Source organism: Oncorhynchus clarkii, chromosome 9, assembly GCF_045791955.1.
Source record: "Oncorhynchus clarkii lewisi isolate Uvic-CL-2024 chromosome 9, UVic_Ocla_1.0, whole genome shotgun sequence".
Classification (NCBI taxonomy): Eukaryota; Metazoa; Chordata; class Actinopteri; order Salmoniformes; family Salmonidae; genus Oncorhynchus; species Oncorhynchus clarkii.
Window position 1 is genome coordinate 48,903,667 of NC_092155.1, and position 25,000 is coordinate 48,928,666.

At 44.6% G+C, this 25,000-nt stretch overlaps 1 protein-coding gene across 5 annotated transcripts in view; it reads left to right on the forward strand.

The window, feature by feature from the left end:
- The window catches only part of LOC139416467 (sterile alpha motif domain-containing protein 11-like), a 91,829-nt gene that overhangs the window by 47,730 nt on the left and 19,099 nt on the right, over positions 1-25,000 (forward strand). For 4 of the 5 annotated variants that reach the window (XM_071165091.1, XM_071165094.1, XM_071165092.1 and 1 more), the window contains exons 5-7: positions 2,350-2,442; positions 11,149-11,304; positions 23,320-23,464. In XM_071165091.1, the coding sequence (XP_071021192.1) occupies positions 2,350-2,442; positions 11,149-11,304; positions 23,320-23,464 (394 nt within the window). The remainder of the gene's footprint in view (positions 1-2,349; positions 2,443-11,148; positions 11,305-23,319; positions 23,465-25,000) is intronic. The other variant, XM_071165093.1, reaches the window with a different exon arrangement.

Sequence of the window (25,000 nt, forward strand, 5' to 3'; positions counted from 1 at the left end):
CAGAAACACCATTAGGACCCAATCAAATAATGAGAAAACAAAAAGAGAATTACACTGCCACGCTGATCCTCAACACAGGGGCCCTTCAGGGGTGCGTGCTCAGTCCCCTCCTGTACTCCCTGTTCACCCATGACTGCGTGGCCAAGCAAGACTCCAACACCATCATTAAGTTTGCCGACGACACAACAGTGGTAGGCCTGATCTCTGACAACGATGAGACAGCCTATAGGGAGGTCAGAGACCTGACAGTGTGGTGCCAGGATAACAACCTTTCCCTCATTAGGAGACTGAAAAGATTTGGCATTGGTCCTCAGATCCTCAAAAAGTTCTACAGCTGCACCATCGAGAGCATCCTGACTGGTTGCATCAACTGCTCGGCCTCCAACCACAAGGCACTACAGAGGGTAGTGTGTACGGCCCAGTACATCACTGGGGCCAAGCTTCCTCCCATCCAGGACCTCTATACCAGGCGGTGTAAGAGGAAGGCCCTAAAAATTGCCAAAGACTCCAGCCACCCTAGTCATAGACTGTTCTCTCTGCTAACGCATTGCAAACGGTACCGGAGCATCAAGTCTAAGTCCAAAAGGCTTGTTAATAACTACTACCCCCAAGCCATAAGACTCCTGAACAGCTAATCACACTTATTTTTCTTAAAACTGCATTGTTGTTTAAGGGCTTGTAGCATTTCACTGTAAGGTCTGCACCTGTTTGTATTCGACGCATGTGACAAATAACATGTGATTTGATTTGACACATTGGAAATAATGAATCCAAAAACTGGAATGCTATCCGCCTTAAACAGAGAGTACACAGTGTCAGAATACTAGACCACCGTGACTGACCCAAAATTAAGAAACGCTTTGACTATGTACAGACTCAGTGAGTACAGCCTTGCTGTTCATAGAGGTTGCCATAGATAGTAGATCTGGCTCTCGAGAGAAGACAGGCTATATGCAGACTGTCCACAAAATGAGGTGGAAACTGAACTGCACCTCCTAACCTCTGCAAAATGTGCAACGATATAAGAGAGACATATTTCCCTCAGATTACACAGACTCACAAATAATTTGAAAGCAATTTAAATGTTGATAAACTCCCATATCTGTTAAAGTAAAATACCACAGTGTGGCATCACAGCAGCAAGATTTGTGACCTGTTGCCATGCAAAAAGAGCAAGCACTATTGTAAATACAACCTATATTTATCTGTTATCTTATTTTCCCTTTTGTATTTAAACTATGTGCATGTTGTCACAACACTGTACATAGCCAATAATATAACATTTGAAATGACTCTTTTCTTTTGAAACTCTTTCACTTGCTTTGGCAATTTAAACATGTTTCCCATGCCAATAAAGCCCATTTGAATGTAAATGAGAAGGAGAGAGAGGACTAGAGAGAGATACATAAAGAGAGAGAGCATGACAAAAGGCTTCTTCCTTCCTGCTCGCACCGCATGTGTTGCGCTCTGCATCAACACCCACTCTTATTAGGCGGATATTGATTTGAGGTTTGTTTGGGGCCGGGATGGGGGGATTGAGGGAGAAGGGGGAAGAGGGTAGTAGAGGAGGTTGGTGCTGTAATTGTACACTAGATGCTCTCCTCTCTGGCGACAGGGGGGGAGTGGGTAAAGAGGAGGGAGTGGGTGTTAATGAGAGGCGAGAAAACTCCCCCATACTCCGATGGGAAGAGTGTTCAAACGCACCTACAGGGTAAAGAGAGAGAGAGAGAGGGAGAGGGAGAGAGAGAGGGAGAGGGAGAGAGAGGGAGAGAGAGAGAGAGGGAGAGAGAGAGGGAGAGGGAGAGAGAGAGGGAGAGGGAGAGAGAGAGGGAGAGAGAGAGGGAGAGGGAGAGGTAAAGCGAGAGGAACAGTGTGTGTTTGTGTTTCTGTGAAAGAGAGTGGAGAGAGATGGGAAAACGCAGGGCAGAGACATGATGCACTGAACTAAAGAAGAACGAAGGCTACCTAAGATTTGTGATGAAAGGAGGACGGAAGGTTGACTTTCCCTTGACTCTGACTGCTCCTCTTTGACTGTGAGGTTTGGGACATTCATTCTAATAGTGATGACTGACGTGAGCAATAGAGAGAGAGAGAGAGAGAGAGAGAGAGAGAGAGAGAGAGATGGGGGAGAGAGAGACAGAAAAGAGGGAATACAAGATAGAATGTTAGGAATAGTGTGGAAGAAAGAGTGAAAGAGCAACATAATTCCCTCTCCCCACATACATACGTACGCACCTCTCTCAACCATGTACTCAGGTACATAAAGAAAAGAGCAGGAGACAGATAGGTGAACCTCTGTGTACTTGGAGGCCTTAACTGACCACTATGTGTCTGCGTGACTGTTCACAGATAACCTTCTAGGCAAGAGGAGAGCCTACTCCCCCAACAGCAGCAGCAAGTGCCCCTCGGACATCAAGAAGTCGCGCAGCGTTTCCCCCAAAGGTAAGATTGCACTGTGTGTGTGATGTTACTGATGTGTTGAAATATGTCCATTATTTTTAAAAGGAAGGTTGGTGGACAAAGGAACATGAGAGAAGGATAGAGGAGAGGAGGGATAGAGAGGAGTAGAGGGAGAGGAGGAGTGGAGCTTCATTGATTTACAGAAAGTGTGAGCTGGTGTTGAGTGACAGCATGGGGTCAGTGTAACAGTGAGGTTAGCCGCCGTGCGCGCGCACACACACACACACACACAAAAACACACACACACACACACACACACACACACACAGTCTGTGTGTTCACCATAGACCGTGAGAGTTGGGAATGCCATTATGAATTGTCACTTCCTTTCCCCTCTTATCCAGCCGCTTCCCTCCCGTTTAATTTCTCCCTTGTGTGGAATGAAACTGCGATCCCTGTGAGGGGCCGTCTTGTCCACCCTGTCTTGTCTCCGGGGTCCTGGGGAAGACTTCCTCAGTCACTGATGCATTGTACAGCAGGCAAAGCCAAGGGCAGCCCACTCCTATCCTGCCCCATCTCTAGGGAGCCACAAATTACATGCATGCACACATGAGAAGACAGCACATGCCACGCACATAACGAAACAGCGCACCACACAAACACACTGTGCAAAACTATCTTAGTTAGCTATAACTTTAAAATGTAAATGCTTCAAACTTAGAAATGACCTTGTGTCATTGAGTTGATTAAAAATATCAATTTTGACATAATGTCAAATGGCGCCCCGGTCAAAAGGAATGCACTAAATAGGGAATTGGATGCCATTTAGGACGTCTATGTGACGTTGAGGTGTGTGTTGAGTAGAGTGGATTTCTGTGCCGTGTTCAGTGACCTTTGCCTTCTGTATGACCTCTGACCTAGCAAAGCCCTGACTGAGGCCACATCAATTAGAGCCTCCACTTACAGACACTACAGCCACTCTGAGTGTATGAGTGTGCGTTCATGTGCATGTGAACGTGCATGTGTGTGTATGTGAGTATGCGTGTGTGTGTGTGTATGCGCGTGTGTGTGTGTGTGTTTGACTCTGCAGCAGGAGAGGTGGATTAACTAAGATTTAGAACACTGCTGAGCTAATGTCTCAGCCCTCTGAGCCACATCCACACCCAAACACTGACGCCGCACAGGGTCGTGTGTGGGAGGGAGTGTGTGTGTGTATGTGTGAGTGTGTGTCTGTGTTTATGTGTGTCTCACCTGAAGGGTGAATATAAGGCATTAATGACCCATGGAAACAGAAAACGGAGAGATAAAGAGATAGATGGGGGGCTGAGAGAGAGAGAGAGAGAGAGAGAGAGAGAGGGGTGGAGAGTGAGAGAGGTGGAGAGAGAGAGAGAGAGAGAGGGGGGGGGGGTTTGGTTTGGCCCACTGACTGTTTTTCAATCTTTGGCGGAGTTGGCACCTGAGCAGAGCTTATAGAGAGAGAAATGCAGACGGGCAGAGACAAGTAGTTTGCACACACACACACACACACACACACTTGCGTCATAAGACACAATCATACAGGCACTAATAAACTAAGACAATCATGCAAATACCACATTGTGCATAGGTATAAACAAATGTGCTTGCATGCCCGCCCGCACACACACCTTAGGTTCCCTGGGTGGGTGGATTAGTTGGAACTTGGCAGAGTTATTGGCAGAGTTATCCTCCCCCTTCCCCCTCCTTCTCCCACCTGCCTGGGGTCAGGCTCAGGTTTCAATGAGGAGATGGTAAAAATAATGGCTTCCTCATCACCTTCCCCTTCAAACGCCAACCACCTCCACCCTCCCTCCCCTCTCTCCCAAACCTCCACCCTCCTTTACCTCCTCCTCTTTTCCTCTACTCCCAGTATCATAGAGAGAGAGAGAGAGAGAGAGAGAGAGAGAGAGAGAGAGAGAGAGAGAGAGAGAGAGAGAGAGAGAGAGAGAGAGAGAGAGAGAGATGTGGGGAAGGAGGTGGAGGGGGGAAGAGAGAGATGGGGGAGAGAGGAAAGAGAGGAGAAAAAAGAAGCGATAGAGAGAGGATAGCGCACATCACACCCGCTTCTTACACAGCGTATCACACCACACACACACACACACACACACACACACACGCACATACATACATACATACATTTATACTCAAGAAACAACTATGTATAAGATCAGAGTGACTTCTACATTACCCCTCACCAACTCATTATACAGCACACTGTCACAGATTATCGTGAAATAGTCTAGTCGAAAATTGTGACAGGCACACACATTTTTTGGGGGGGGTTAGCTAGGTGGCTAGGCTATGGGTTAAGGATAGGGCTAGGGCTAGGGCTAGGGGTTAGGATCAGCTAACATGCTAGCTAAGTACTTAAAGGGTTAAATAACCTACTGCCTTCGTCTGTGTTTGAAATGCACTGTATGCAAAATCATGTGGTGGACACACGTCATTTTTCTTTTCGTGTGTCTGTCACAAATTTTCACGTTAGTTATTTGTGTCTATTTCCAAATAATTTGTGATAGTGGGTTGCATTATACTATTGAGTACATAGTAAACCTTTTTGATATATATTTGGTGAATGTCTGACCCATTGTTTGCTGATGGACTATAATTATTTATGAATAGTCTTTGTTTTGAAGAGAGATAACTTTGGATTGAGCACCTTGTTTTGGTATTTTTTTTATTTCAGGGTGAGATAGTGGTGAGTCTTTAGTTCATGGTAAGATAGTGGTGAGCTTTTAGTTCATGGTGAGATAGTGGTGAGTTTTTAGTTCATGGTGAGATAGTGGTGAGTTTTTAGTTCATGGTGAGATAGTTGTGAGTTTTTAGTTCATGGTGAGATAGTTGTGAGTTTTTAGTTCATGGTGAGATAGTGGTGAGTTTTTAGTTCATGGTGGTGAGTTTTTAGTTCATGGTGAGATAGTGGTGAGTTTTTAGTTCGTGGTGGTGAGTTTTTAGTTCATGGTGAGATAGTGGTGAGTTTTTAGTTTGTGGTGGTGAGTTTTTAGTTCATGGTGAGATAGTGGTGAGTTTTTAGTTCATGGTGAGATAGTTGTGAGTTTTTAGTTCATGGTGGTGAGTTTTTAGTTCATGGTGAGATAGTGGTGAGTTTTTAGTTTATGGTGAGATAGTGGTGAGTTTTTAGTTCATGGTGAGATAGTGGTGAGTTTTTAGTTCATGGTGGTGAGTTTTTAGTTCATGGTGAGATAGTGGTGAGTTTTTAGTTCATGGTGAGATAGTGGTGAGTTTTTAGTTCATGGTGAGATAGTGGTGAGTTTTTAGTTCATGGTGAGATAGTGGTGAGTTTTTAGTTCATGGTGAGATAGTGGTGAGTTTTTAGTTCATGGTGAGATAGTTGTGAGTTTTTAGTTCATGGTGAGATAGTTGTGAGTTTTTAGTTCATGGTGAGATAGTGGTGAGTTTTTAGTTCATGGTGAGATAGTTGTGAGTTTTTAGTTCATGGTGAGATAGTTGTGAGTTTTTAGTTCATGGTAAGATAGTGGTGAGTTTTTAGTTCATGGTGAGATAGCGGTGAGTTTTTAGTTCATGGTGAGATAGTGGTGAGTTTTTAGTTCATGGTGAGATAGTGGTGAGTTTTTAGTTCATGGTGAGGTAGTGGTGAGGTAGCCCTTTACACTCGCAGACCCTGTCATCCCGTATACAGTTTGAAAATGGCAGATTTGGTCGCTGATAAGCTCCTAAATCGTAACTCAGTGGCTGTACAGTAACATACTATTTATGAAGTCAGAGCTCAGGCTCGTCACTTTACAGCGCTGTATGGGATTCAACTGACAGCCATTTTAAAAGTGTGTACCACACGCAACAAAAAGATGCCCCCATCCCTCCCGCTAACTGGGCGACTTTAATGGTGTTAATTGAAATGACTCGATGTGTTCTGAAAGATGAGACTTTGAGGATTACAATAAATACCACTTTGATGTCGTACAAGCAAACCACACACCCGTGAGTCCAAATGTGCACTTCACATTTCCATATTTGAAAACTCATTTGATTTACAGCATCAACATTTATGATCGCAATGTTTGACGTAGAGGTACAAGGAATGACGTGTCATACCCTGGGTTGTCCTGAACAGAATGAGCCAATGTTTGGCGTACAGTTACAAGGAATGACGTGTCATACCCTGGGTTGTCCTGAACAGAATGAGCCAATGTTTGGCGTACAGTTACAAGGAATGACGTGTCATACCCTGGGTTGTCCTGAACAGAATGAGCCAATGTTTGGCGTACAGTTACAAGGAATGACGTGTCATACCCTGGGTTGTCCTGAACAGAATGAGCCAATGTTTGGCGAACAGTTACAAGGAATGACGTGTCATACCCTGGGTTGTCCTGAACAGAATGAGCCAATGTTTGGCGTACAGTTACAAGGAATGACGTGTCATACCCTGGGTTGTCCTGAACAGAATGAGCCAATGTTTGGCGTACAGTTACAAGGAATGACGTGTCATACCCTGGGTTGTCCTGAACAGAATGAGCCAATGTTTGGCGAACAGTTACAAGGAATGACGTGTCATACCCTGGGTTGTCCTGAACAGAATGAGCCAATGTTTGGCGTACAGTTACAAGGAATGACGTGTCATACCCTGGGTTGTCCTGAACAGAATGAGCCAATGTTTGGCGAACAGTTACAAGGAATGACGTGTCATACCCTGGGTTGTCCTGAACAGAATGAGCCAATGTTTGGCGTACAGTTACAAGGAATGACGTGTCATACCCTGGGTTGTCCTGAACAGAATGAGCCAATGTTTGACGTACAGTTACAAGGAATGACGTGTCATACCCTGGGTTGTCCTGAACAGAATGAGCCAATGTTTGACGTACAGTTACAAGGAATGACGTGTCATACCCTGGGTTGTCCTGAACAGAATGAGCCAATGTTTGGCGTACAGTTACAAGGAATGACGTGTCATACCCTGGGTTGTCCTGAACAGAATGAGCCAATGTTTGACGTACAGTTACAAGGAATGACGTGTCATACCCTGGGTTGTCCTGAACAGAATGAGCCAATGTTTGACGTACAGTTACAAGGAATGACGTGTCATACCCTGGGTTGTCCTGAACAGAATGAGCCAATGTTTGACGTACAGTTACAAGGAATGACGTGTCATACCCTGGGTTGTCCTGAACAGAATGAGCCAATGTTTGACGTACAGTTACAAGGAATGACGTGTCATACCCTGGGTTGTCCTGAACAGAATGAGCCAATGCTTGACGTACAGTTACAAGGAATGACGTGTCATACCCTGGGTTGTCCTGAACAGAATGAGCCAATGTTTGGCGTACAGTTACAAGGAATGACGTGTCATACCCTGGGTTGTCCTGAACAGAATGAGCCAATGTTTGACGTACAGTTACACATACCCTGGGTATGAGCAGCAGAACATGCACTTGATGCACTCATGATACCAGTGGTGGAAAAGTACACAATTTTCATACTCGTGTAAAAGTAAAGGTACCTTAATAGAAAATGACTCAAGTAAAAGTGAAAGTCACCCAGTAAAATATTAATTGAGTAAAAGTTTTTTGGTTTTAAATATACTTATGTATCAAAAGTAAAAGCACCATTTTCTTTTTTTTCTTTTTTTTTACGGCTAGCCAGAGACACATTCCGACACTCCAACATCGTTTAGAAACAAAGTATGTGTGTTTAGTGAGTCTACTAGATCAGAGGCAGTAGGGATAACCAGGGATGTTCTCTTCATAAGTACAGTTGAAGTCGGAAGTTTACATACTCCTTAGCCAAATAAAAAAATTCACCATTTCTGACATTTAATCCTAGTAAAAACTGTCTTAGATCAGTTAGGATCACCACTTAATTTTAATAATGTGAAATGTCAGAATAAGAGTAAAGATAATTATTTATTTCAGCTTTTATTTCTTTCATTACATTCCCAGTGGGTCAGAAGTTTACATACACTCAATTAGTAATTGGTAGCATTGCCTTTAAATTGTTTAACTTGGGTCAAATGTTTTGGGTAGCCTTCCACAAGCTTCCCATAATAAGTTGGGTGAATTTTGGCCCATTCCTCCTGACAGAGCTGGTGTAACTGAGTCAGGTTTGTAAGGCCTCCTTGTTTGCACATGCTTTTTCAGTTCTGCCCACACATTTTCTATATGATTGAGGTCAGGGCTTTGTGATGGCCACTCCAATACCTTGAATTTGTTGTCCTTAAGCCATTTTGCCACAACTTTGGAAGTATGCTTGGGGTCATTGTCCATTTGGAAGACCCATTTACTACCACGCTTTAACTTCCTGACTGATGTCTTGAGATGTTGTTTCAATCAAATCTAATTTCAAATCAAATGTATTTATATAGCCCTTCTTACATCAGCTGATACATCAAAGTGCTGTACAGAAACACAGCTTAAAACCCCAAATAGCAAGCAATGCAGGTGTGGAAGCACATATTTTTGATGCACCAGTCCCTCCTGCAGCAAAGCATCCCCAGAACATGATGCTGCCACCCCCGTGCTTCACGGTTGGGATGGTGTTCTTCGGCTTGCAAGCCTCCCCCTTTTTGCTACAAACATAACGAACAGTTATATTTTTGTTTCATCAGACCAGAGGACATTTCTCCAAAAAAGTACGATCTTTGTCCCCATGTGCAGTTGCAAATCGTAGTCTGGCTTTTTTATGGCAGTTTTGGAGCAGTGACTTCTTCCTTGCTGAGTGGCCTTTCAGGTTATGTGGATATAGATACTTTTGTACCTGTTTCCTCCAGCATCTCCAAAAGGTCCTCTGCTGTTGTTCTGGGATTGATTTGCACATTTCGTACCAAAGTACGTTCATTTCTAGCAGACAGAATGCGTCTCCTTCCTGAGCGGTATGATGGTGCGTGGTCCCATGGTGTTTATATTTACGTACTATTGTTTGTACAGATGAACGTGGTACCTTCAGGCGTTTGAAAATTGCTCCCAAGGATGAACCAGACTTGTGGAGGTCTAAATTTTTTTCTGAGGTCTTGGTTGATTTCTTTTGATTTTCCCATGATGTCAAGCAAAGAGGCACTGAGTTTGATGGTAGGCCTTAAAATACATCCACAGATACACCTCCAATTGACTCAAATGATCTCAATTAGCCTATCAGAAGCTTCTAAAGCTATGACATCATTTTCTGGAATTTTAAAGACACAGTCAACTTAGTGTATGTAAACTTCTGACCCACTGGAATTGTGATACAGTGAATTATAAGTGAAATAATCTGTCTGTTAACAATTGTAGGAAAAATTACTTGTGTCATGCACAAAGTAGATGTCCTAACCGACTTGCCAAAACTATAGTTTGTTAACGAGAAATTTGTGGAGTGGTTGAAAAACTAGTTTTAATGACTCCAACCTAAGTGTATGTAAACTTCAGACTTCAACTGTATGTGAATTCAACCGTTTTCCTGTCCTGCTAGGCATTCAAAATGTAACGAGTACTTTTGGGTGTCAGGGAAAATGTTTTGAGTAAAAAAAACAATATTTTATTTTGGAATGTAGTGAAGTAAAAGAAAAGTTGTCAGAAATATAAATAGTAGAGTACAGATACCCCCCAAAAAACTACTGAAGTAGTACTTTAAAGTATTTTTACTTAGAAACTTTACACCACTACATGACTCCATTTTATGTGCTCCAAAATTACAATCTGTTTGTCTGAAGTGTCTTGTGAAGTTATAACTTAACTTGTCAGGTGGGCAATTTGAATACACTTTCAAATGATGCCCACCTGACCCAGATTGTGATATATAATGGAAAGTTTGGGGATTTTGTAAACAACAGTAATTGTGTGATGTGAGGACGCAGGGCTGTGTTCCAAACAAAAAACTACACTCAAATTCAACATTATTTGTCACATGTGGCGAATACAACAAGTGTAGACCTTGCCTTGAAATGCTTACTTACAAGCCCTTAACCAACAGTGCAGTTCAAGAAGAGTTAAGAAAATATTTACCAAATAAACTAAAGTAAAAAAATAAAAAATAATAAAATGTGACAATAACGTAACAATAACGAGGCTATATACAAGGGGTGTTGGTACCGAGTCAGTGTGCGGGGATATGGTTAGTTGAGGTCATTTGTACATGTAGGTAGGGGTGAAGTGACTATGCATAGATAATAAAAAGTGAGTAGCAGCAGTGTACAAAAAATACAATAAATCATTTTTGTATCCCGAGTATTTTCACATTTTATTATAAACAAATGCGGCGTAAAGTACAGTAAATAAAAAATGCACATAAATTCAACAGTTTAATGTTTGGATTCAGTCTCAAGTCAGGTGAAGTGTTTTGTCCTCACCTTTGGTCTGATCATTTCCCCATAATCTCCAAACGGTTCCTTCTCAATTGCTACCATGGTTTTGCATATAGTTTCTATATTTATTCTGTTAGAAACATTTCAATTTGACCCTATCCATATAGGCCAATTCCCATGAGTGTAAAGGGTTAATGGTAAGATAGTTGTGAGCCAGTGGTGAGTTAGTGGTGAGGTAATGATGAGATAATGTTGAGCGAATGAGATAGTGGTGACTCAGTAGTGTGACAGTGGCGAGTTAGTGGCAAGGTAATGAGATTGTGTTGAGTTACTGTTTCGAATCCCTGAGCCGACTAGTTGAAAAATCTGTTGATGTGCCCTTGACCGAGGCACTTAACCCTAGTTACTCTGGATAATAATGTCTGCTAAATTACTCAAATGTAGACGGTAAGCTAACTCTCTTCCTGACCCCCCTACAGAGAAATCCCACACCCCTGTGCTGGAGGGGGGCGGCCACAGTCACATGACCCCGGAGGAGCACTACAGGCGGATGATGTCAGCGCTGAGCGAGCAGGGCGAGGAGCAGCAGCAGCGCCTCTACCAGCTGGCCAACAACATGGGCCTGCCCAGCCATGGTAAGACTTGTGTGTGTTACCTACAGTATATACAGTAGTGCACTTCATTTGACCAAGACCCAGAGTGGGACCTCCCAGAATAACTGTGTGTGTGTGTCTGGGGGTGGGGGGGGGTGACATGCTGTCCGACTCAGAGTCTGGTCATCCTCTAAAACAGGGTTTGTTATATCAGCACTTCAGGATTCAGTCAGCGTACTAAACTGCACACCACACACACTTTATCTTGGCCTGACACACACCTAACCCTACTCGACCACTACCACTAGTAACCCCGGGTTATGGCCTTTCCCGTGTGGCGTCTGTGTGTGTGCCACCCCTCCCAGTGTAAATCTCCAGCATGGACACGGCTGACATTTCTATTTGGGGTGCCAGTCCACCCAATGTCACTCTGGGTGATTTGTGACCGACGCTGCGTTCCGTTGTAAACAATGCTCCCCACCAGCATGCAAGGACGCCGCCGCTATCGATCCGCCGCTCACTCATTGGCTGCCAGCCAACCTTGTAAATCTCCATAGGAACCACGTATCTTTTTTCTTTCTTTTTGTTCTGAGGTTGAAATGTATAGAGGCACTAACTTATGGTACAATGAATTCCCTGGGTTGGAAGTGGAGAGATGGAAGAATCCTCATAAAGAAGAAGAATCACCTCAAAAAAGAAAAAAAAGTCGCCTAATTGTATTTTTTATGTGTTTTCATTTCACTGCCCCTTTAAACTAGCGGGACATCAATTGTTAACCTTTCCTCCATTTTTAAAACAATGTATCATTAACCTATTGACACGTCTCAACACAGGGGTGCATAAGCTCAAGCCGGTGTGATTGGAATGCTTATTTTGAACGTCCAGTTTCGACTGACGCAACAGTCAGTGTTTGAGATGGCCACACTGTTTTTTCACAGAAACATTTTGCACAAACACAGTCCTTACAAAGTTATGTCCTAAATGTGACCCGTTTATTTATGAATGCAATGTTCAAACATTCACAGAAGTAGCGACAGCATAACACAATCATACAAACCGGAAAATGTAGGCTACATTAGTCCTAGCGCTAACTGAGGAAAGATTTACATAACACAAGCGGTCATATTTAGCTAATTCTCGGCTGACAGTAACTATAATATGAATTGGCTAATAGCAGCTACGATTTACAATTCATCACATCACGGGTGAGCTCACTATTAATAAAAAATAATTGAGTAAAACACTTTCTAAAAATCGAAGGTAATCCAACGATGGGTAGTTTGTGCATACCGCCATGTTTGTTTTTTTTGCGTCAACCAAAGATAAGAAGAGGAGACAAGATGAGTTTGGTCTGTTTGCAGATTGCATGTTGAAGGGGGTGTGTCGTCTACGATCATTCACTTCCCTTCATTCACTTCTGGAAGTTTACTCGAAAGATGAGTGAACCATCCCTTCACCTCATTTTGTAAATAACATCTTTGGTCTGACAGACGTTTACGTGACATCCAGAATGCATTTTATAATGTCACCAAACATGGTGCCACAAATAGCTGGCAAATAGCTTAGCATTAGCTCATCATAATCAGTACAACCTTCAAAAAAAGTATTTTACACACATCATATGTATCCATTACAATCTATGCAAGAATCAGAATGCATGATTTGTTACCAGTACTTGAAAACATGTGAATAAAACAGTAAATACATTATGCTCCATACATACATACATACGGTATGCTACCATAGAAACGCCAAAATGATATACAGAAAATAAGGCACTTAGGTTGATAGGAACGCACACATGTCCAAAGTTATTAGCTATTTGCAAGGAAAACAACAATGAAGGCCATGCGAGCACCAGCCAGAAAATGTGCCAGGGGCAAAAAGTTTGGGGAAGTGCTTGGGCTCTCTTCGAAGAGAGAAGTTCTCTCGGCTCAGTAAAGCCTCAAACATAAATTGCCCGCAACAGTGAAATGGGCTACTTCTATGTGAATTAATGAAGAGCTGTTGTTAGAAAATAAAACTTGTTAAAAGTCATTTGAAAGAGACAAGTTGAAACATAGCCCATAGATAATTAGCAGGCAGCGTGCCTTGGTTTGAGGGCAGCGCGGGTTAACTGTCCTGTTGCGTAACAATCACATTTTGGAACAGAGAGTGCCTCACGTGCATAAAACAACTCACGCTAAACGACCGTTAGAGATATTTGGAACTCACCTGTGAAAAGGTTAATTGCCGCCAGGTTTTACGACCCCCATCGCAGTAGCATAAATCAAACCAATTTCACATCCCAACCCCAATCATAGTTTGAGCTACTTTTATTTTAATTTGATTAGTAATGATATTTAATTGCAGGTTGCAAATCTAAGGGGTGAAGCCAATAAAGGCTTTAATTGCCTTCCCCTGCATCCGAGAAGAATTAAGGCTGATGTGTAGTGCATTCTGGGGGTTTAATGGCCCAAGGTGCAGTATTCTTCGTTTTTCCTTCCCTGTTTTAAAGACGGACACTGTGGCGCAATGCAGACGTCTCGTGGGGATGCTCGCGCTCGCTCTCTCTCTCTCTCTCTCTCTCTCTCTCTCTCTCTCTCTCTCGCTCTCTCTCTCGCTCTCTCTCTCTCTCTCGCTCTCTCTCTCGCTCTCTCTCTCTCTCACTCTCTCTCTCTCTCTCTCTCTCTCTCTCTCTCTCTCTCTCTCTCTCTCTCTCTCTCTCTCTCTTTCTTTCCTCCTCCTCCCTCTGAGTTTGAATCCTTTACTCTCTGCTCACACTCCCGTTTGTCTACAGTCAGACTTACTGAAGTCCTTCCAGGTGTAAAATAAATAAATAGAGAGGGAGAGAAAACAAGATTTTAAGGAGGGAGAGAATGGAGAGAGATGAGCGAAAGAGGTAGACTTGCCTTTCCTTAGCGCAAGACAAGTAAAAGACACAGGGTGAATGTTGAGGATTCATTAATGATGTGTTTGCCTTTTGGCAGTAATAACCAGGAAATGATATACATATATGTGTGCCATTTAAAACACACACACACACACACACACACACACACACACACACACACACACACACACACACACACACACACACACACACACACAAGCTTCTTTCCCCCCAAGTTAGGCAGAGAAAACAGATTTTTCTGCGTTGCCAAGTTTATGACCCTACAGCACCTATATCAGTCCATCCCTCCTCTTCTATTTCACTCTGTCATATTAAACTATTCCACCTCTCTCCCTCTCCCCCAAGCTCTTTTAATTAAGCAACTAATTGGTTTTCCCTGAGTATAGTCATATTTTTTTTTTTTTAACCCCCCAAAACTCTCAATTCGTCGCACAGGGGAGCACGCATCCCGACACTCTACCACCCCTCCCCCTTCCTTTCCTCTTTCTGTCTCTCTCCTGTCCTCTGAGGGTATAGAGTGGTGTGATGGAGGGAGGGATGGAGGGATGGCCCTGTTTCTTCCTGGAGAGGTTGATCTGAATCGCTCCAGTGAGAGCCCCCTTGACATTGACCTGAGCTCCGGTCGGCCCCTGTAACCCTCCCTCCCTCCCTCCCTCCCTCCCTCCTTCTCCTGCCCCCCACCTCCTCTCTCACACACCTCCCTCTCCAAGCACACGGGTGCTTTTATATTCTCCCTTTCCCCCCCTCGCCTCCTTTTCTTTTTTTTCCTCTCTATGACTTTCTCTTTCGCCTTGGTCCCCGCAGACCATCCTTTCATGTATTTGAAGTGTAGGCCACTGAAAATGAAAGTGTGTGTGTGAAGGGGGCCAGATGGAGCCGTGTGTGTGTGTGTGTGTGTGTGTGTGTGTGTGTGTGTGTGTGTGTGTGTGTGTGTGTGTGTGTGTGTGTGTGTGTGTGTGTGTGTGTGTGTGTGTGTGTGTGCATTAGGTGTTGATTCGGGGGGCTCTCCTTGGACCTGACAGGGTGGAGAGGGGCAGTGGAAGTGGCCAGGGGGGCTCCACCTCCTCCTCTCTCTCTCTCTCTCTCTCTCTCTCTCTCTCTCTCTCTCTCTCTCTCTGTTATGATGAAAGGACAGAAGATAAAGAAGGAAGATTTGGAGGAGAGAAAGTAGAAGGACGTAGACATGGAAGATGAAAGAGGGCCTCATGTTTTGTTTCTCCTGTACTTCTTTCTGTTTCTCTCCAAGTGGGGCTGCACTGTCTACCATCTAGTCGTTACGATCACATGGTTGGAACACATCTCCAAATGCCCATAGTCAACAGCCTTGGGGAACTCACTTCCTCTGGCTCTAGTTTTTCCATCACTGCATCTACTTGTTTATCCATTGGCATAGGAGGCAGAAAGACCCTGATTTGCATTCCAAATGGCACCCTATTACCTATATAGTGCTCTTCTTTTGACCAGGGCCCATATGTAGGGAATAGGGTGGCTGTTTTCACAGGAATAACGGGAATAACTCTGCAGTCTCACATGGAGAACAGCTTAATGGATGGGATTTCTGCCTAATTTGTGAAAAGATGCAGGGAAACTGGGATGGGACAAAAGAGTGATAAGCGGGATGGGTCCAGAGTGGTACTTTCCAAAATAACTGTGTGTGTGTGTGTGAGTGTGTGTGTGTCAGTTTATGTCTGTATGTGTTTGTCATTGAGTGAGTGTGTGTCTACCTTTCTGTTTATGTGTCTGTCTGTCCATCTGTTTTCCCATCTCTCTCCCTCTCTCTCTCTCTCTCTCTCTCTCTCTCTCTCTCTCTCTCTCTCCATTTCTGTTCCATTTCTATACCCCATCCTACCCCTCCTCCCCTCTCCATTGTATAGTTTTGGTTGGCTGGATCCCCCTTGGAGGGCATATCCCCAGGTGACCCTACTCTACCCTACATTAAAGAGAATAATGTAGCGAGAGAGAGAGAGAGAGAGAGAGAGAGAGAGAGTGAAATTGAGATTCTGCCCACTTTTATATCTGCCCATTGCCACAACAGAAAGAAAGAGAGGGGTGGGATTGGGAGAGCTCCTGGATATGCAGGCTATTGCTCCAGCCATGCCTAGGGCAGGGATTCAATCCGATCAGTAGTAGATCGGCATCATAGCGAGCTTGACATTTAAAGGTAATTCCAGATTGAGCCGACATGTAATAAGATAATTAGGTCAAATCAAATAACATTTTATTGGTCACATACACATGGTTAGCAGATGTTATTGCCAGTGTAGTGAAATGCTTATGCTTCTAGATCCGACAGAGCAGCAGTACCTAACAGGTAATATCTAACAATTCCACAACAAAACCTAATATCTAATAAATTCCACAACAAAACCTAATACACACAATCTAGTAAAGGAATGGGATAAGAATATATACAGTGCCTTGCGAAAGTATTCGGCCCCCTTGAACTTTGCGACCTTTTGCCACATTTCAGGCTTCAAACATAAAGATATAAAACTGTATTTTTTTGTGAAGAATCAACAACAAGTGGGACACAATCATGAAGTGGAACTATATTTATTGGATATTTCAAACTTTTTTAACAAATCAAAAACTGAAAAATTGGGCGTGCAAAATTATTCAGCCCCTTTACTTTCAGTGCAGCAAACTCTCTCCAGAAGTTCAGTGAGGATCTCTGAATGATCCAATGTTGACCTAAATGACTAATGATGATAAATACAATCCACCTGTGTGTAATCAAGTCTCCGTATAAATGCACCTGCACTGTGATAGTCTCAGAGGTCTGTTAAAAGCGCAGAGAGCATCATGAAGAACAAGGAACACACCAGGCAGGTCCGAGATACTGTTGTGAAGAAGTTTAAAGCCGGATTTGGATACAAAAAGATTTCCCAAGCTTTAAACATCCCAAGGATCACTGTGCAAGCGATAATATTGAAATGGAAGGAGTATCAGACCACTGCAAATCTACCAAGACCTGGCCGTCCCTCTAAACTTTCAGCTCATACAAGGAGAAGACTGATCAGAGATGCAGCCAAGAGGCCCATGATCACTCTGGATGAACTGCAGAGATCTACAGCTGAGGTGGGAGACTCTGTCCATAGGACAACAATCAGTCGTATATTGCACAAATCTGGCCTTTATGGAAGAGTGGCAAGAAGAAAGCCATTTCTTAAAGATATCCATAAAAAGTGTTGTTTAAAGTTTGCCACAAGCCACCTGGGAGACACACCAAACATGTGGAAGAAGGTGCTCTGGTCAGATGAAACCAAAATAGAACTTTTTGGCAACAATGCAAAACGTTATGTTTGGCGTAAAAGCAACACAGCTCATCAGCCTGAACACACCATCCCCACTGTCAAACATGGTGGTGGCAGCATCATGGTTTGGGCCTGCTTTTCTTCAGCAGGGACAGGGAAGATGGTTAAAATTGATGGGTAGATGGATGGAGCCAAATACAGGACCATTCTGGAAGAAAACCTGATGGAGTCTGCAAAAGACCTGAGACTGGGACGGAGATTTGTCTTCCAACAAGACAATGATCCAAAACATAAAGCAAAATCTACAATGGAATGGTTCAAAAATAAACATATCCAGGTGTTAGAATGGCCAAGTCAAAGTCCAGACCTGAATCCAATCGAGAATCTGTGGAAAGAACTGAAAACTGCTGTTCACAAATGCTCTCCATCCAACCTCACTGAGCTCGAGCTGTTTTGCAAGGAGGAATGGGAAAAAATGTCAGTCTCTCGATGTGCAAAACTGATAGAGACATACCCCAAGCGACTTACAGCTGTAATCGCAGCAAAAGGTGGCGCTACAAGGTATTAATTTAAGGGGGCTGAATAATTTCGCACGCCCAATATTTCAGTTTTTGATTTGTTAAAAAAGTTTGAAATATCCCATAAATGTCGTTCCACTTCATGATTGTGTCCCACTTGTTGTTGATTCTTCACAAAAAAATACAGTTTTATATCTTTATGTTTGAAGCCTGAAATGTGGCAAAAGGTCGCAAAGTTCAAGGGGGCCGAATACTTTCGCAAGGCACTGTAAGTATAAAATATATGGATGAGCAGTGACAGAGCGGCTAAGATGCAATAGATAGTAAAGAATAGATAGTGAAGGATACAGAATACAGTATATACATATGAGATGAGTAACGCAAGATATGTAAACATTATTAAAGTGGTATTATTAAAATGAGTAGTGTTCCATTTATTAAAGTGACCAATGATATCAAGTCTGTAGGTAGGCAGCCGCCTCTCTGTGCTAGTGATGGCTGTTTAACAATCTGATGACCTTGAGATGGAAGCTGTTGTTCAATCTCTCTGTCCCAGCTTTGATGCACCTGTACTGACCTCACCTTCTGGATGGAAGCGGGGTGAACAGGCAGTGGCTTGGGTGGTTATTGTCCTTGATGATCTTTTTGGTCTTCCTGTGACATCAGGTGCTGTAGGTGTCCTGAAGGGCAGGTAGTTTGCCCCCGGTGTTGCATTGTGCAGCCCGCACCACCCTCTGGAGAGGCCTGCAGTTGTGAACGGTATAATTGCTGTACCAGGCGGTGATACTGTCCGACAGGATGCTCTCAATTGTGCACCTGTAAAAGTTAGCAAGGGTTTTCGGTGACAAGCAGCGTAGGTGGGTCCTATATGTAGTGTTTATTGTGAATAATGGGGCGTCAGGTAGCCTAGTGGTTAGAGCGTTATACTTGGAACCAAAAGGTTGCAAGATCGAATCCCCGAGCTTACAAGGTAAAAATCTGTCGTTCTGACCCTGAACAAGGCAGTTAACCTACTGTCCTTAGGCCGTCATTGAAAATAAGAATTTGTTCTTAACTGACTTGCCTTTAGTTAAATAAAGGTTAAAAAAATATATATAGACTGCTCAAAAAAATAAAGGGAACACTTAAACAACACAATGTAACTCCAAGTCAATCACACTTCTGTGAAATCAAACTGTCCACTTAGGAAGCAACACTGATTGACAATAAATGTCACATGCTGTTGTGCAAATGGAATAGACAACAGGTGGCAATTATAGGCAATTAACACCCCCAATAAAGGAGTGGTTCTGCAGGTGGTGACCACAGACCACTTCTCAGTTCCTATGCTTCCTGGCTGATGTTTTGGTCACTTTTGAATGCTGGCAGTGCTTTCACTCTAGTGGTAGCATGAGACGGAGTCTACAACCCACACAAGTGGCTCAGGTAGTGCAGCTCATCCAGGATGCCACATCAATGCGAGCTGTGGCAAGAAGGTTTGCTGTGTCTGTCAGCGTAGTGTCCAGAGCATGGAGGCGCCACCAGGAGACAGGCCAGTACATCAGGAGACGTGGAGGAGGCCGTAGGAGGGCAACAACCCAGCAGCAGGACCGCTACCTCCGCCTTTGTGCAAGGAGGAGCACTGCCAGAGCCCTGCAAAATGACCTCCAACAGGCCACAAATGTGCATGTGTCTGCTCAAACGGTCAGAAACAGACTCCATGAGGGTGGTATGAGGGCCCGACGTCCACAGGTGGGGGTTGTGCTTACAGCCCAACACCGTGCAGGATGTTTGGCATTTGCCAGAGAACACCAAGATTGGCAAATTCGCCACTGGCGCCCTGTGCTCTTCACAGATGAAAGCAGGTTCACACTGAGCACATGTGACAGACTTGACAAGAGTCTGGAGATGCCGTGGAGAACGTTCTGCTGCCTGCAACATCCTCCAGCATGACCGGTTTGGTGGTGGGTCAGTCATGGTGTGGGGTGGCATTTCTTTGGGGGGGCAACACAGCCCTCCATGTGCTCGCCAGAGGTAGCCTGACTGCCATTAGGTACCGAGATGAGATCCTCAGACCCCTTGTGAGACCATATGCTAGTGCGGTTGGCCCTGGGTTCCTCCTAATGCAAGACAATGCTAGACCTCATGTGGCTGGAGTGTGTCAGCCGTTCCTGCAAGAGGAAGGCATTGATGCTATGGACTGGCCCGCCCGTTCCCCAGACCTGAATCCAGTTGAGCACATCTGGGACATCATGTCTCGCTCCATCCACCAACACCACATTGCACCACAGACTGTCCAGGAGTTGGCGGACGCTTTAGTCCAGGTCTGGGAGGAGATCCCTCAGGAGACCATCTGCCACCTCATCAGGAGCATGCCCAGGCGTTGTAGGGAGGTCATACAGGCACGTGGAGGCCACACACACTACTGAGCCTCATTTTGACTTGTTTTAAGGACATTACATCAAAGTTGGATCAGCCTGTAGTGTGTTTTTCCACTTTAATTTTGAGTGTGACTCCAAATCCAGACCATGGGTTGATAAATTTGATTTCCATTGATCATTTTTGTGTGATTTTGTTGTCAGCACATTCAACTATGTAAAGAAAAAAGTATTTAATAAGAATATTTCATTCATTCAGATCTAGGATGTGTTATTTTAGTGTTATTTTAGTGTTCCCTTTACCCCAAGCGACTTACAGCTGTAATCGCAGCAAAAGGTGGCGCTACAAAGTATTAACTTAAGTGGGCTGAATAATTTTGCACGCCCAATTTTTCAGTTTTTGATTTGTTAAAAAAGTTTGAAATATCCAATAAATGTCGTTCCACTTCATGATTGTGTCCCACTTGTTGTTGATTCTTCACAAAAAAATACAGTTTTATATCTTTATGTTTGAAGCCTGAAATGTGGCAAAAGTTCGCAAAGTTCAAGGGGGCCGAATACTTTCGCAAGGCACTGTATGATCTCTGTGAATGTGGGAACATCGCCTTTAAAAGGTTCATAGCCAAAAAAGCATGTTAAGATTGAATCTCAGCCTAGGTCTCTCTACAGTCCAGACAGTGTAGATAGGGACTGGTAGAGTCCAGACAGTGTAGATAGGGACTGGTAGAGTCCAGACAGTGTAGATAGGGACTGGTAGAGTCCAGGCAGTGTAGATAGGGACTGGTAGAGTCCAGACAGTGTAGATAAGGACTGGTAGAGTCCAGACAGTGTAGATAGGGACTGGTAGATTCCAGACAGTGTAGATAGGGACTGGTAGAGTCCAGACAGTGTAGATAGGGACTGGTAGAGTCCAGACAGTGTAGATAGGGACTGGTAGAGTCCAGACAGTGTAGATAGGGACTGGTAGATAGGGACTGGTAGAGTCCAGACAGTGTAGATAAGGACTGGTAGAGTCCAGACAGTGTAGATAAGGACTGGTAGAGTCCAGACAGTGTAGATAGGGACTGGTAGAGTCCAGACAGTGTAGATAAGGACTGGTAGAGTCCATACAGTGTAGATAGGGACTGGTAGAGTCCAGACAGTGTAGATAAGGACTGGTAGAGTCCAGACAGTGTAGATAGGGACTGGTAGAGTCCAGACAGTGTAGATAGGGACTGGTAGAGTCCAGACAGTGTAGATAGGGACTGGTAGAGTCCAGACAGTGTAGATAAGGACTGGTAGAGTCCAGACAGTGTAGATAGGGACTGGTAGAGTCCAGACAGTGTAGATAGGGACTGGTAGAGTCCAGACAGTGTAGATAGGGACTGGTAGAGTCCAGACAGTGTAGATAAGGACTGGTAGAGTCCAGACAGTGTAGATAGGGACTGGTAGAGTCCAGACAGTGTAGATAGGGACTGGTAGAGTCCAGACAGTGTAGATAGGGACTGGTAGAGTCCAGACAGTGTAGATAAGGACTGGTAGAGTCCAGACAGTGTAGATAGGGACTGGTAGAGTCCAGACAGTGTAGATAGGGACTGGTAGAGTCCAGACAGTGTAGATAGGGACTGGTAGAGTCCAGACAGTGTAGATAGGGACTGGTAGAGTCCAGACAGTGTAGATAGGGACTGGTAGAGTCCAGGCAGTATCGATGGGGGCTGGGTGACCATTGTCAACATGAGGGACCTATATCTAGAGGTGAAGTCTGCCGCCAGTCGAGTCCCCCGCGGCAGCAAGCAGATCGATACTCTTGTGCTGGGCCACATTAATATCTGTCGCTCCACCCCCGACCCTAGCACCCGCTCTACGCCCCAGCACACACACACACACCAGCGGCGGAAATGGCCCCTGGCTTCCACGGGATCTAATTAAAAAAAGGAGGAGAGAGAAAGTGTGAGAGGGAGATAGAGAGGGAGATAGATAGAGGGGGGTGAAGATAGAGGGAGAGAGCAGGATGGATTTTCTCTTTAACAGCCTCTCATTAGAGGCCCTGTCTCGTGGTGGGGCCTGGCCTGGCTGATAATGATGGAGAGAGAAAGAGAGTGGGACAGAGAGAGAGAGAGAGAGAGAGAGAGAGAGAGAGAGAGAGAGAGAGAGAGAGAGAGAGTAGGAAAGAGGGGAACGGGGAGAATGTGTGAGATAGAGAGCGGGGAGAGGGGAGGGAGGGTGGCAGAGAGAGGAAGAGAGAGAGAGAAGAGATACATGGTAATATGGATCCTCTTGGCCATGTGGGAAGTTCCCCTGTCCTAACATGGAACAAAGGCCAAGACTTCCTGGTTCCAGCTGCCTGAGATTCCGGTTTTCCATGGTAGTTGCACTCTCTCTATCCATCTCCTTTTCTCTCCTTTTCTCTCTCTCCATATAATTTGCTCTCTCTCTATCCAACCAGATCTAACTTCATTTTGAATGTCTCAAAAAAAATGATGTAAATGTGTGGAAGCAAGAGAGAGAGAGAGAGAGGTGGGGGGGGGGGGAAGCAAGTTTGTGTGCGTGCGTGTCTCTGTTTTGAGAGTGTTTTCCGATGAGTGTGCCAGTATTTAGGTACTCGGTGTGTCTCTTTATTTTGTGTGTGTGTGCTATTGTTCAGTATGTAGTGTACATGTGGACCTGTGCTCGCATGTGCGTGTGTGTTTCTATAATGTCAGGTTATAAACAGGAGGTGCCCTGTTGGTGCCATTTTGGGACACAGTCATTCACTCCACATAACTGCAGAAAATGATAGAAACCTCCCGTTCAAACACATCCTCAACTTATATCACAAAAGGAAGCCCATTTCAATTGTACTGCACCACTCCAGTTTCAGCTAAACCTTAAACACTCTCCATGCATTTCGAATGAAATGGGGGGGGAAACACACTTTTAGGATGAGATATAAGCTGTAGGAAATGAAATTTATAGCTGCTTATGCCCAGTTATGCTTAACTTTCTCCCTCCCTCCCTCCCTCCCTCCCTCCCTCCCTCCCTCCCTCCCTCCCTCCCTCCCTCTCTCCCCTCTCTAGATCTGTTGCGAGTGCGCCAGGAGGCCCTGGCAGCAGTGAGGAACACAGGAGGTTTGGAGGCCCATCTCCCTTCGGCAGGCAGCTCGTCCAGCCAGAGACGCAAGCAGGGCCTGCCCCAGCACAGAGACGCCCACTACACTGAGAGGTAGGCCTGGCTAACACACAATGGTAGCCTTCAAGTTCGACCATTGGGGCAGTAACTTAAAGGTTGCTGGTTGGATTCCTGGAGCCAACAAGGCGGGGCACTGGGGGACATTGGTGACAATGGCCACGACCCTACTCCCTGCGGGTTTCTCAGGAGGAGTTAAGATATGCAAGAAAAACATTTTGATTTCACACTTGTAACGATGAAAACAAGTGTCTAACAGAACAAATATAAGCGCCACCAAATTATTATCATACACACACACGGATAGGAACATACACACAGAAGCACACACACACACACACACACGTACAGGAACATACACACAGAAACACACATACACACACGGGCTCATGCAGTATGTATAGAGGAGGATGTAGGCTTTATTTTTGAATGTGGAATATTCCTGTTATTTGCAGGGCAGTGGTGGTGCTGCCAGGGAGATAGGGCGGTTGGGTTGTGGTGTGTGTGTTTCTATGTGGGTGTATGTTCCTATCCATGTGTGTGTGCAGGGGCACAGCTTTTACTGGGGACGGGGGTGACAATCTGAAATGGCATTCCTCCCCTAGTTTTATCATTGGAATGGGATACACAACCAGGCGACAGTGTGCTTTAGGACCATGCGGACGCCTCCAAGTGGGGGGATCACCATTTTATTTGTATCATTTAATAAATATATAAATACAAATAAAATGGGGACCCCCCCACTTCTCAAACGAAAGTTGGGGGTGCTTATATTTGTACTGTTACACACTTGTGTTCATCGTTCCAAGTGTGTCATCAACATGTTTTTATTGCATATCTTAACTCCTCCTGAGACACACAACGGAACCCTGCAATAAAGAGAGGGAATAAAAAAAGAACACAAATTGTGAAAAGAGGGGAAGGAAAGTGAAAGTCAATAGGCTGTGCTAGTTTGCATTATCAACGTTGCATCCCTTCCCCCTCTCTCTACATCCTCCTCTCTCTACATCCCCCTCTCTCTACATCCTCCTCTCTCTACATCCCCCTCTCTCTACATCCTCCTCTCTCTACATCCTCCTCTCTCTACATCCCCCTCTCTCTACATCCTCCTCTCTCTACATCCTCCTCTCTCTACATCCTCCTCTCTCTACATCCCCCTCTCTCTACATCCCCCTCTCTCTACATCCCCCTCTCTCTACATCCTCCTCTCTCTACATCCTCCTCTCTCTACATCCCCCTCTCTCTACATCCTCCTCTCTCTACATCCCCCTCTCTCTACATCCTCCTCTCTCTACATCCCCCTCTCTCTACATCCTCCTCTCTCTACATCCCCCTCTCTCTACATCCCCCTCTCTCTACATCCTCCTCTCTCTACATCCTCCTCTCTCTACATCCCCCTCTCTCTACATCCCCCTCTCTCTACATCCCCCTCTCTCTACATCCCCCTCTCTCTACATCCCCCTCTCTCTACATCCTCCACTCTCTACATCCCCCTCTCTCTACATCCCCCTCTCTCTACATCCCCCTCTCTCTACATCCTCCTCTCTCTACATCCCCCTCTCTCTACATCCT